General features: G+C 41.3%; 1 protein-coding gene across 3 annotated transcripts in view; it reads right to left on the bottom strand.

Annotated features, from left to right (window-relative positions):
• Window positions 1-11,716: 11,716 nt before the first annotated feature.
• ST8SIA5 (ST8 alpha-N-acetyl-neuraminide alpha-2,8-sialyltransferase 5) overlaps window positions 11,717-13,828 on the bottom strand; it is a 92,512-nt gene continuing 90,400 nt past the window's right edge. For all 3 annotated transcript variants that reach the window (XM_042455701.1, XM_042455702.1, XM_042455703.1), the window contains one exon: window positions 11,717-12,500. In XM_042455701.1, the coding sequence (XP_042311635.1) occupies window positions 12,032-12,500 (469 nt within the window). In that variant the 3' untranslated portion in view covers window positions 11,717-12,031. The remainder of the gene's footprint in view (window positions 12,501-13,828) is intronic.

The following is a 13,828-nucleotide window of genomic DNA, read 5'->3' as shown; positions in this document are numbered from 1 at the left end:
GTGACAGGTTATGCGCATGCTTTGGACTGGAAGGGAAGGGGAGAGGATGGGCTGGGAAGGGAGGCAAGGGCTTTGGAGGTGGCATTGGGTGGGAAGGATGCTAGGACACAGAGCATGTTTTGCCAGGAACAGCTTGGTGTTTTTTTGTAAACCTGTAATGAACAGGTTTACCCAACAAAATGCACTCATATGAAATGTAAAAAAAGAGCCAGCACAGTATAGACATTTGAGCATTTGGACTAGGACTTCTGGAGACCAAGATTTGAATTCCTGCTCAGCCATGGAAACCCACATGCCACCTTCGACAAGTCACATAGCCTCAGCCTTAGAAAAAAGACATTGTCAAACCTCCTTTGACTAAATCTTCTAGGGTAAAGTCACCATATGTTGGAGTCAACTTGAAGACATATAGCAACAACAACATAAAAAACTATAAAAAATGGAGGAACACTAAAGAGATGTGGAGCCATTGACCTTTTTAAAAATTATTTTAAAGAGTATTACGATTCCAATGTTTCTGAATCATGAACCGAAAATTTTGCCCTGCTTCTGATCAATCCACATATAAGTAAGGCTGCATCGTACATTCTCCTACAACTTTTTTCAATGTAAAAGTAGTGTTTGGAATCCTGAACCCAGATATTAGAGGGTCCTATATGGAGTGTGACACTCGCATTGTATCATCAGTCAGATCTGGCTACATGGTGATGTTATCAAGCCAATTCAGAATGAAGGTGCCCTCAAATGAAAATGGATGAACACTTTTATCAAATTTTATAGCACCACAGAAGTGCTCTTTATACAGCTTCATTTTTTGGCTCTGCCCTTTCTGAGTCATGACTTCACAAATATGGATTATGTGTTCTGTCACCATCCTTATTTTATTGTTGTATTTTCCTCAAGCCTATTTGCATTCTCAGGAATTTTTAAAACCATACCTTGGCACGCCACATTCTCTAAGTCACAGTGCCTTATCTATAATATCGGGATCATATTTCTGGTTTGTCTTTATTTAACAGATTTGCAATGCTTAATTCAGTGACTGCAATGAGCATTGCAGCACTGTAACAAGTAATAAACCTAAAGACAAATAAAATTTTATAAAAATACATTCATTTCTAAGGTGTCACAAGATTCTTTACTGCAATGCCTGGCTGAGAGTGCATCAACACTAGAAAGACTGTAGTTTAACACCACTTCAAGTACTGTAATTCCATTTTATGGAATCCTGGGATCTGTAGTTTTACAAAGTGTTTAGCCTTCTCTGCCAAATAATGCTGCTGCCTCACAAAAGATAGAGCAACAGTACTTAAAGTGATGTCTAACAGCATTATTTCTACAGTGCATATGCACCCATTGGTACTGCAATAAGATGTGGTGATAGTGGTCAATAGTTTTTGTTGTTGTTGTGGTTAACTGCCCTTGAGTTGGTCTCAACTCATGGTAACCCCATGAACGAGACACCTCCAAGCCCCCTGTCCTTCACTGCCCTCTTCAAGTCCTGCATGCTCATGGTCTTGGCTTTATTGATAGAATCTATCCATCCAGTATGTGGTCTTCTTCTCTTTCTACTGCCCTCCACCTTTCCTACCATTATTGTAGGAAGGGCGGGCTGGAGGAGGCTGTTTCTCTTCCAGAGGGATGCTGCAGCAACCAAACTGTGTGGCGTCCCTCCGCCATTCTTGGGATGCCGCGTGCATGTCACGAGTGTGCCATTGCTGTGCATTGCTTACATCACCATGGTGGTCCCTATATGAACAGGAGGCCACCATTATGCCGCCGCCATTACATGTGCAGTCCCTAACCCTAGAATTGCCGCCTGGATGCCGCTTCCTGGCGGTATGTACCGGGCCATCTTTTCTCAAGATGTGGCCAAAGTATGACAGTCTCAGTTTAGTCATCCTGGCTTCCAGTGAGATTTCAGACTTGATCTGTTCTTGGGCCCATTTGTTTGTCTTTTTGACCATCCACAGTATCCTCAGCACTCTTCTCCAGTGCCACATCTCAAATGAGTTGATTTTCTTCCTGTCCCCTTTCTTTACTGTCTAGCTCTCACATCCGTACATGGTGATGGGGAAATATGTTGGGTTGGATGGTTCTAACTTTGGCATTCAACTTTTTGTTCTTTGCAGAGCATTGTCTAGCTGCTTAAGTGGAATTCTGCAAATCTGGTAATTTCACATGAATTCAGAGACATGGTTGTGTTAGTCTGGAATTTCAGTCAGCAAAGGCATCTTGTAACACCTTTGAGACTAATGATGTTACACAATGTTGCACATGCTTAGATAGTGTAGGAATGTTCATCAATACCTTCAGTGCAACACTATTCACTGAGGACTTTACCGCATCAGCCCCATTCTCACAGGAGTCATGCTAGAAAAAATAAAATGGCAACATACCACTTTACAGCCATCCATCATTGCACCTCAGGGCTACTGCCCTCATCTTGCTCTCTTCCTGAACTCTCCTTTAACTAATGCGAAATCTCCCTTAACCCCTTAAGCCTGCCTCCCTGCCTTTTCCTACTCAACATGGCTTTAGGGATTTTTGTTTTTGTTTCCTCCCTCTTTTTGCACAATTCTAGAGTTCAACTGCCCCGTGGAAGTAAAAAAGAAAGAAAATAAAGGTAACCAGGGTGCTTCAGAATAGCAAGGGGGAACTGCCCTGGGAGCGACAGGGGAGATGAGGCAATCACGCAATTCCCTTGGAAGCAACATTTTGCACTTTGGGTTTTGCATGACTGCCACATCATTCACAGGTTTCCTCCATGAATGAAAAGGGACATGTCGGGTACAGGGCAGGGCAGATATGGGTTGTAGGTGTCATCATGCAATGCGTATTGCCAAAGTCGCTTCCTTTCCAGTGTTCTTGCAGTTTAAAAGCTGCATGCAGTAATGTCCTGAGACAGAAGAAACAGCCACTGCGCATTCTCTATTTCACAATGGGACAATATGCAGGCAATCTGGCACACAGACAATTGGTTGCAGAATGCTGATATTCAGCTGAAGGCAGGTATAGTGTAAGCACAATATAATGACATGACTGTAGATTAATGTATTGACAGTGAAGTACCCATCTAGCTTTTCATATTTATCAGATCTATCTTGCTGCTGAGAATGCATTTTGATGCTGAAATTGCAGGGCCTATGCTATTAAATTACCCCTACTCCTAAACTGCCTAAATATCTCTTTTTGTTACATAAACTGGTATAAGGGATGGAAGAAGATATTCTCTCAGTCTGGAAAGTGCTTCTAACATGAATAGAGAGCAAGAGCTAAATTGCTGAATGAAATAAACCAAAGCATGTGTGTGGAAGGAGTACAAGACACATAAAAAGGAAGAAAGCAACAAGCTGTTGGGCAAGTGCTAGAACAAGTGCTAGAACAATGTGTGTGTGTGTGTGTGTGTGTGTGTGTGTGTAGTTTCTGTCTATGATGCAGTGGTGGTGGTGGGAATTGGCTAAGTTCTCAGTGACCTCATTTGGTACAAGGTGACTGCACCAACAGTGTAAAGCAAAATGAATTTACATTCTTGTACTGCAGAGCAAAGGTGGATTTGATCAAAGAGAACAGTAAATGACGTAAGTATAGGCCCACAGCTGGGGCTCTTTCATGCTACACAATTGTAGCACTACGATTTCACTTTAACTGTCATAGTCGTCGTCGTCATCATCATCATCATCATCATCATGTCATCATTCTGAATTTTCCTCAAAAATAAATTTGCTTACAATTTAAAAGAATACAATTAAAAGTGAAGAAAAAATGAACATTAAAATAGAAATAAACTATTCACAGCATTAAAACAAAGAATAAAATGCAATTTAAAAAAGATAAAAAGCTATTAAAAAACAGTTCAATTGAAAACAATGCAGCATTTCCTAGCCTGTTTTTTAAAAAACAAAAGTTTTAAAAGGCTATTGGAATAAAAATGTTTTAGCCTGCCAATGGAAGAACAACAAAGAGGAGGCTATTCTGGCTTCCCTAAGAAGGGAGTTCCAGAGTCTAGGGGCAGCCACACCAGGAAGGCCCTCATGTCCCCACCAACCATCCTTGTGATGGCAGTAGGACTGAGAGAAGGGCTTCTCCTGAGGACCTCAGAGCCCAGGCTAGTTCATACGGGGAGATACGGTCTGCCAAATAGCCTGGACCTGAGCCATATAAGGTTTTATAATTCACAACCAGCACTTTAAATTGTGCTCAAAAACAAACTGGCAGCCAGTGGAACTGTTTTAACAGAGGAATACAATGGTCTCCATAACCTGCCTTAGTTAACACTCTGGATGCAGCTCTTTGAACCAGCTGCAGCCTACAGAATCCTTAGATTTGCAGTTTGGGGTGTGGAGATATTTAGCATAACCTTCCAGGAAGCTCTACTCACACAACACTTGTCCCAAAGACATATAAGTCCAGAAGTGATGTGCTGCACAGCCCCACAGATCATAACACTGCAACATCACTGGAGCTGGTGGCCAGGTCCTTGGTCATGGAATGAATTAATCTTTGTTAAGGTTCACGACATGGAACAGGGCAAGTTTGGGCAATTGACTGCTAAATTTGCTACCAAAATGCAGCAGCAAAAGAGATGTATGTGGATCAGACCATCAGAAGGATGCATGCAGATTCTAACATAAAATCCCATCTCAGAGAATCAAACGCTTTCTCCATATCTAAGGCAATTAAAGCACACTTTTTTTTCATTGTTGACATGATAATACTCAAGGCAGTTTATAATTGGACGAATGTTATTCCTGAGTTGTCTACCCGGTAGAAAGCCGTTTTGTTCTCTGCCCAAGACTTTATTTAAAATACTTTCTTTTACTTTAAACTACCCTTATGGACTTCTCCACAAGAGGCTTTTTTTTGGGAGATGGCATACCAATAGTAAATGGTTATCATATAAAAATTTGCTCATTTTCAATAAGATTGGAAAGCCTACTCCCAGAACTAGAGAAGCATTATTAGAAGAGGGCTATAGTTTATCCTGGTTCAACTTCTTACAGATTACTCAAAAACTTAAAGAGGACGACAGATCAGTAGGGATTGAAAACTCATTTAATGAACTAGACGAGATAATTTGGCACAAAGGGAAGAAACAAATAGCTAAACTTTACAAACTACTATTAGAACGTTCGCTGGAAAAATATGTAGTCAAAGACTACATGCTAAAATGGGCTAAGGATTTGAAAAACAACATAAAATTAGAGGAATGGGAGGTTGCATGGAAAAGGACAGTAAAATTCACTGTGGGGCAAAACCTAATTGAAAATCATTTTAAAATAATGAATAGATGGTACATCACCCCATGGAAATTGAGGAAAATGTCAAATACCTCTGATGGAAAATGCTGGAGATGTCATGCTGAGAAAGGCACACTGTTTCACATGTGGTGGAATTGTGTGGAGATACAAAAATTTTGGTCCCTTGTACACAAATCTTCACAGCAAATATTAGGCATTCAAATTCCATTAAATCCTAAGCTGTTTCTTTTAAACATCACATCAGTTTTAGACCCAAAAGATGAAGCTCAAAATTGGCGGCTAGTTCTATATCTGGTTACTGCTGCCAGAATCGAAATAGCGAGACTATGGAAATCTCCAGGAGTACCCTCATGGGATAGCTGGATGATGAGAATCAACGAATATAGAGAAATCGATGTTATATCTTGTAAAATTCAAAACCGGAGCAATGAAAAGAGGAAAGAGGAGTGGAGGAAGGTTTTGATACAGTGGGAAAAAGAATGGAAATTAAACATTGCCCTGTTAGAGCTATAAATTACTCATTATAGTCACTGGGAGGAGAGAAAATGGGGTTTGGAATAAATGGTTTATTCTTACAAATTATTATTTTTCCTTTACCCTCCTCCTCTAGACCAGCATGACTCCGGAGTATGGATACTTACCTTGCACTCACTGTTATCATTCTGAGGACTGCGGACAAAACTGCAGTGATGTCCTCAATCTAGTCAGCTTTAGATAACTTTATACTCTTAATAATTTCAAATGTTTTAGTAGTTCCTCCAGTTGGAACGTGGTGTAATTGTATCATGTTATGGAACTATTGTATATTTTATTATTGTATTTCTGATTTGAAAGTTACTATAAAGTTTATTAACGACTGTAGGACTTCGCATTGGGTAATTTGGGTGTTTAGTAAACTAATATTGGTCAAGAGAAGGCCTCCGAAAGACTTTCAGGGAAGACGAGTCGGGATTGGAAGAAGACATGTATTAATTTACGCTACAATTATGCTAAATATACTTATGTATGTTTTTTTAGTAGAAAATTCAATAAAGATTATTTAAAAAAAAAAAAGAAGGATGCATGCAGATAAATCAGTCCTTCCTTCCTTCCTTCCTTCCTTCCTTCCTCTATTGACTTGGTTGATGTCATCATATCCTATGGTACAATTTCATGCAGCTGTTCTTTCCTCTACTGCATTTCTCTCTTTTTGTGCAGCAATATTGGTAAAGCTGTATGTATCACCAGCAGCTGCAAAGAGAAAAATCTTAGGGAGTGTTACTGAAAAGCTGTAATGAGAATCGATTCTGCCTGAATTCATCACAATCTTTCATGTCCAGAATAATCCTATTTTATTTTTATGGCTTCCTGAAAGAGCAGATAAGCACTCCAAAAATGCAGTTTTTTCTGTGGAATATCTGTGAGTACCCAGGCAGCTCCTTTATGCTTCCCCCTACCCTCAATCAGTTGTATCACTGTCAGTAATAGTAGTTGGTAGCTCCCATGGCACTAGAGATGAGAATCTACTACAGGTTTTAGTTTAAATTTTAAAGGAGTTATCCAAGGTAACCTTGAATAGCTCCATCAAACTAATTCAAAATCTTAAGTGAGTCACAACTAGATGGATATGGGAGTCACCAACCACTATTGGTCACTAGGATGAAGAAAGGAGTGAAAGCGACATGACACCTTGAAGTCTGAAATCCTATTGAAGTGTTATTAACGAGATCTACTTGAACACATGAATAGGTATGTCCCTAATGAAGGAGCAGGCAACTGTTGAGGATCAGGCTGGCCTCGTTGGAACATGAGATATTATGCTCCCTTACTAAGAAGATACGGGCTGTGAAGATTTTAAGTATCAAGGTCCAGTCCATTGGGTTCCAGCACAGAAGGGAGCTCAGTCAAGTGGCCCGGAAACAGGTGTATGGTCCCATAGAGGAAGGATTTCAGTTCTACAGCAACAGGCAAGGATTAGAAGGGCCAAAGACAAGTTAACACCTGTGCAGAGTTCAAAATGTATGGGCCAGTGGTGTCACTAGGGTTGGTGTCACCCAACACAGTAACTCATGGTGTCACCCCCTCCCACTGACCTTCTCCCATACCACACCACACTTAGTAATCCATAGTAATGTTTTTTGTACTGGCATTATTCATAAATCATAATTCCCATATATCAGTGAATGTAATGGTAACAGTTGTGACATAAACAAGTGCAAAATTAAAATACCTTTTAAATTACAATATCCTACACACAGCCTAAATGTATTTACATGTAGACACAGTTAGCTTTCCATTTTCACAGGGGAGCTGTTTCACAACCCCTCCTGTGAAAACGGAAACTCGCAGATATTCAAGCCCCATAGGTCTGAATGGGGGAGCATGCCCATAAGTGGCTGTGGGTGAGTGCTTCAGGCATGCGCCCCATTCTAACCCCCTCCATTTGCTCCTTGCAAGTAAGCGAGGGTTGTGAATCTGAAGAGGCAACAGTAGTTTCTTTGCTAAAGTGAAAATTTGGTAAGGTGTGATGTTTGTAAAGTAAATTTTAAAAGAATTTTTTTTTAAAAAAAAATTAAAAACCACTTGCTAACACCTTACAGTGTTTGTATGAGATTGTTGCTGTGTGCCTTTAAGTCAGTTCTGACTTATGACAGCCCTAAAGCAAACCTATCACAAGGTTTTTTTAGCAAGATTTGTTCAGATGGGGTTTGCCTTCATCTTCCTCTGAGGCTAAGAGTGTGACTTGCCCACTGCGATTCAGCCAGTGTCACCCAATGATTTTCCCAGAGTCCTAGACCAAACCTCAAACCCTACACCACACTCGATGTCACCCGTATGGGTCATCATGCTATTAATTTGAGATGAGAAGAACTATTTGGCCTGTTTTTTAAAGCAAGCAGATCTAATTTCCATTTCCCCAACTATATGGCTATTGGAATAGAAGAATCCTAAGAATGTGCATTTTTCAGAATTTTGTTCTGCAGTTTCCAGGTTTACAAGTGCAAACTTAGATGTACATATCAGAGAATACTTGAATGTATGTGTTGGAAAGATTTCTACAAGTTTTTATATATTGGAAAAATATGCATGCTGAAATACAAATATCAGAGAACATTACATACGTGATGGAAGTGTCAGGGGCAAAGGTGCTTGCAAACAAGTGCAAATTGTCATGATTTTTTAAAAGGGTTAAATCGTGTCTTCTACAACAGATCCATCCAATGGGATGTAACCATGACAACCCAAATATACAAAATCCTGCAATTTGACTTTTTTTCCCCAAATGGAACTGGTAGAACTGGTTTATTTGTTAACATGTTAAATTATCTCCAAATACAATGACATAGTGAAGGGTGAAAATACCCTGACTGCTGTTTTTAAATTATGGCTTACATCAATTTATAGGCTTTCTTTCACATCATACAGTCTAGTTAAGAAAATATACATCAAAGTAGTACAACTATAAGGTCAACAATTTCAGTAAATGGTTAGTCAATGAGATCAACAAATCTGTAAAGTGCTTCTCTTGTACCTAAATGGGACTAAGAATATTATTTATGGTAAATAATATTTTAAATTTATATTTCAAGTTTTGTTAGTACCAGGTTAATCCTACCCTCAAAATATGAAGAAGCTGGCCTCATCAGCACTGTGGGGTTTTCTTTCCTCGTGTACTTTTTCTTTGTAAAGGCCTTTAATGAATCTAAGAGAATTTGTTGTTGCATGCCTTCTAGTCATGACCAAATTATAGCAACTTATCATGGGGGTTTCTTGGCAAGATTTGTTCAGAGAAGATTTACCCTTGCCTTTCTCTGGGGCTGAGAGAGTGAGTCTTGCCCAAGGTCATCCAGTGGGTTTTCATGGCTGAGTGGGGATCTGAACTCTGGTCTCCAGAGTCACAGCCCAGTGCACAAATCATTATACTACACAGGCTCAAGGCACACGGGCTGATGAAAAAGACCAGAAAAGGTGCATCCAGACTGACTGAAAAGTCCCAGATGTTGTTTCTGGTGGGTTCCCCCCCCCCCTGTTTTTATAATGCATAAGAATAAACCAAGTTGCTATAAAAAGTCTCCATACTGGGGCCTCACCCAAAGTATTCTGGGATAAACAAAAATAAAATCGGAAAGAACAGGAACAAAATCTGGGAACTTTCTGGTATTTTAAATCAGACTGAAGTCCCAAATTATGCTCCTGTTCTTTCCAATTTTATTTTGGAGATCTAGTTGTTTGTCACAGAAAATTTGCTATCAACTCTTGGAACAACTCGAGACTTTTTATACCATCTCCCCAGATAAGTATATTTTAACCCAGTACACCACTAGGACTTTCCCATCAGACTGGATGTACCTTAAAGAATACAAATATGTTTCTGCGCCACAAAACAGAAGAGCTCTTCAACATGGTTCAGCGATTTTTAAAATCCAAAACTAAAAATATGCTAATGTAAAATGAAACAACCAGGCCAGGTGAGCATAGCATTAAGTATACAAAAACATTTTAAGCTTTCTAGCGACCACTTGAAGGCTTCTTCCAAAATACATCCAGTGGTTATTCTTTCAAAAAGCCTCCACATTTTTATGATTGCTTTCTTGGTGTCCAAATTTGTAGATCTATGCTTCTTTAGTATGCTGGGGTGCATGGTTTAACATGTTGTTGTGTGCCTTAAAATCGTTTCTGACTTATGGCAACTCTAAGGTGACCCTATTATGGGTTTTTTTTGGCAAGATTTGTTCAGAGGACATTTGCCATTCCTGTCCCCTGAAGCTGAGAGCATACGACTTGCCCAACATCACCCGGTGGGTTTCATGGATGAGCGGGGAATCGAACCCTGGTCTCCAGAGGGGTAGTCCAACACTCAAACCACTACACCATGATGGGGCTCACAACATATCCCCTAGCAATTTTTAAAAATGAAATACCAGCTGGAGAGAGAATGAGGAAGAAAAGGAGGCATTGAGAGGCATCAAAAGACTATAAAACTAGCTTCTTTGTTGACTTTGGCCTGATACAAACGGGCGCCTTGTGGTGCCCTCAGGCCAAAACTAGGGTTCAGGAGCACACACCAACCGCATGCTCCCAAGCTCTAGTTTGTGTGGATGGTGCCATTGTTATAGCACTGTCCATGCAGCATGTGTATCAATGACGTCACGTGTATGCCATGCTCAAACAGCATGGCACGTGCATGATGTCACCATGACACCCCAGGGCGGAGATGGCATCTTGGTGGCATCATGGCAAGGAGTTCCATTTTGGAACTCCTTTTTCCTGTGGATCGTTGTTGTGGGCATATGGTTGCCATGGCAACAACCTGGAGGAGAAAGGAGCAGCCTCTGGCTGCCCCTTTCTCCTCATCTGTACCGGGCCTGTGTTAGCTGAGGCCTGGTCTTCATGGGCCAAAGACAACAGCTTCTCTCCATTCTCTCTGTGGGGAGACTAGACAACACATAGCCCAAACCCTGGTTCAGATGTGAACAGACCATATGACATCTGGCACATTCAACACCAGAACTGGGATATACCCCTTTTAAAACATATTTAAATAAATTATTTTTTGCTCTGGATCTTCCCTGAAGACCTCCATTCCAATGGCTGTTTAAAATGTGTCCCACTCTGCTGCCCAATGCAGCAGAAGTCAGAATGAGATGCTGGGGGCCTTGTTCTGACCTCAGAGTGAAGTGACAGATCCACCGGGTGGCTCAGCCAGACATTCCTGCCAATAGCCATCTGGCACCAGAACAGAGGGCCTTTGTAATGGAGGAGTTCCAGGGCAAAGATACTCCGGGTTGCCCCAAGAGTAGGGCAGAGACTAAGGACAAGTAGGTCTTTAACAGTGAAATGGTAAATAGTTCACATTTCAAGTGGTTTAGGAAAACAAGAGGAGAGTGATTTGTGTTATTTCAACGCCCGCTGGACCACATTCTTCATTAACAGTGGTATCTGTGGGACCTGTGGGAAATGAGGATGGAAGCAAATGAAGCTGCTAGCACTCTATACAAAAACAATCTCTCTCACAGTATTGGCTTGGTATATTACCTGGTAAGTCACATGGGTATTAATACCACATTCTAAGAACATCAAGGCTAAGCCCTGTGCTTGGCCAAGGATGCTCAGGTTTGGTGTTTCCCCAGAGCTGGATCAATGAATCCCTACAGTGATGTGCTCTAGCTCTACTCTACAACCTCTAGTTTCATGTGCTTCTTGGTTCACTATAGGTGCCAGGGCAGTGTTTGAATTCTTCCAACAAATATGATCAGACTAATCCAAATGTTAAAAATCCTATGACACCTCCCCCAAAACCAGAGCCCTTGACTTATGTTAGTCTGAAATACCCATCACTGGACTTTCTAGATTAAAATGATGTGTTGTAGTCCAACATATATTGAGGGCACCAGAATGGATGGACAAGGTTTGCCTACACAGTTAACCATTGAGGGAAAGTGTTGGGAACACTGGCTCTCAAGAAAGACAAAACCTTTGAAAAAATGTACGTTTTTCAACCACTATTGCATAAGTCACAATATATTATAACTCTGCTGCATTGAATACCCTGGGCTAATTCACACAGTCATGACTATTTTCCCCCTCTGGAACATGGTAACTTTTCCATTTTACCACAGAAGCACATTCAGAAGACATGAATATTGGAAGGACCCAAAAACACCCTGTAGAGATCCTTCTGCTTCAAAAACAACCACATGGATTGGTTCCAAAGCCCCAGAGGTCCTGTTATGTTCTCTCCCTTCTTCCTTCTTCTTTATATAGCACAAGAACAATCAACCATCATCTCATCAACAGCAATTGCAGACATCTGTGTGTACCCTCAAAATCCCTTTGCTGTGCATATGGAGAAAGTTGAAGATTTCTGAAGGCATGGCATGGAATCCTGGTCGAGGTTTGACATTGTCATAGTAGTGATGGGTTATATATATCCCTGAGGGGTTCATGGGGAAGGCCCAGAATCCAAAAAGGTGCACTTCTTCACACAATTCCAAAGCCGCCGTCACGAGGATCAGGCCGGTGCTGATGCGTTTGGCCCGCACACCTTGATTCAGCCAATAGCGTGAAAGGTTGATGAGATATTGCGGATGGAAAAAGTAGACAGGCTGCTGGGATTCAAAGTCATCCAGGGCATACCTAACCCGGATAGAGACATCTGTGTTGCGGGTATTGTAGAAAGCGGGAAGCAGCACTGAAGCGTTTTCATAATTTTGCAAGACGTTAAAAAAAGGCTTCCTCCATTTCTCCAGCTTGTGGAACCTAATGACAGGGGAGAGAAATTAATTACAACAGAACAGAAGAAATTTTCCAGAAAGGTAGCCATGTTAGTCTGTCACAGCAAAAATGATGAAGAAATAGCGGGATCTTAATGAATAACAAGTTTTATTTGGCACAAGTTCTCATGGACCACACCTAATGTCTTCAGATGCATGCAATGGCCCCAAAATAGGAACTGGGCTGTCAGGAGAGTCAATACACATTAAAATCTGCCTTCCTGTAACGGGGGGCTTGTCTACACCGACGGAGAACCTTGCAATCACCCCATACCTGCAGCACAGTTTCTCAGTCTGAAGCAACTCCGATAATGCTGTACTCACTATGCCAAGATCATAATAACTTGGAAGAAAAGGGTCATCCTATGATGATCGCATGTCCTATAGTGTGGAGTATTTTCAGCCACACTGCCATATCCTCCAATGCAGATTTTCAAGGCAAAAGCAGGGTAAAAGGCAGGTTTTTTTTTCCTCCTGATTTTTGGAGAAAAGCCCTGCATTGTCTGTGGATCCTGAAGAATGTCATGTCCCCAGGTCAGAGCCACTACAGGCATGGATGGGGTTTCCCAGCAGTGTAAATAAGCCCAGGATCAGCTTCAAATTTTGTGCTGCTGGGTGCCCAACAGGGCTAATTGGATGGAGAGTGGCATCAACAGAGGCACAGCAAAGTGTGCCCTATGTAACTCAGGTTGCTAGCTAATGTTCTCCTAGTTAGATCTAAACCAGGGGTAGGCAACCTGCGGCCCGCGGGCCAGATGCGGCCCGGCGAGGCCTTGGGACCGGCCCCAGACTGGTCCTGCCGCCGATTGCCGCCAGGGCCTTTGGCGTCTTGCGTGAGGGGCATGGTGGGGCAATTGTCTAAAGAAGCCTCAGAAACATGCATTTATCTTAACATTTTTAAAAAAATCAGCAAATTTTTTCACGTGTCCTCCATTTTTTATTTTAAAAGTGCCCTCCATTTGAAAATTTTGTCCTACATTTGTCCAGGTTTATTTATTTAATTAATTTTTTAAAAAATTATTTAATTATTTATTTTTTGGCTTCGGCCCCCCAGTTGTCTGAGGGACAGCAACCCGGCCCCCGGCTCAAAAGGGTTGCCTACCCCTGATCTAAACAGACCTTGCCAAATTTAAGTTCTGATTTTAGTTGGAGAGGCTGAAACCAGTGGGAATTAGAAACATTTCAGTATAGACAGTATGTCATATACGGGGTCATTCAGACTACCTTTTATCCCAGTTCAGAAACTGGATTAAACATGGGAAGTTCATATTGGCCCCGATTCTTCCACAAGCAAAATCAAGGCTTCCACACCCG

Source organism: Sceloporus undulatus, chromosome 2 (genome assembly GCF_019175285.1).
Source record: "Sceloporus undulatus isolate JIND9_A2432 ecotype Alabama chromosome 2, SceUnd_v1.1, whole genome shotgun sequence".
NCBI classification, from domain to species: Eukaryota; Metazoa; Chordata; class Lepidosauria; order Squamata; family Phrynosomatidae; genus Sceloporus; species Sceloporus undulatus.
This window is presented reverse-complemented; position numbering and strand designations above follow the sequence as displayed.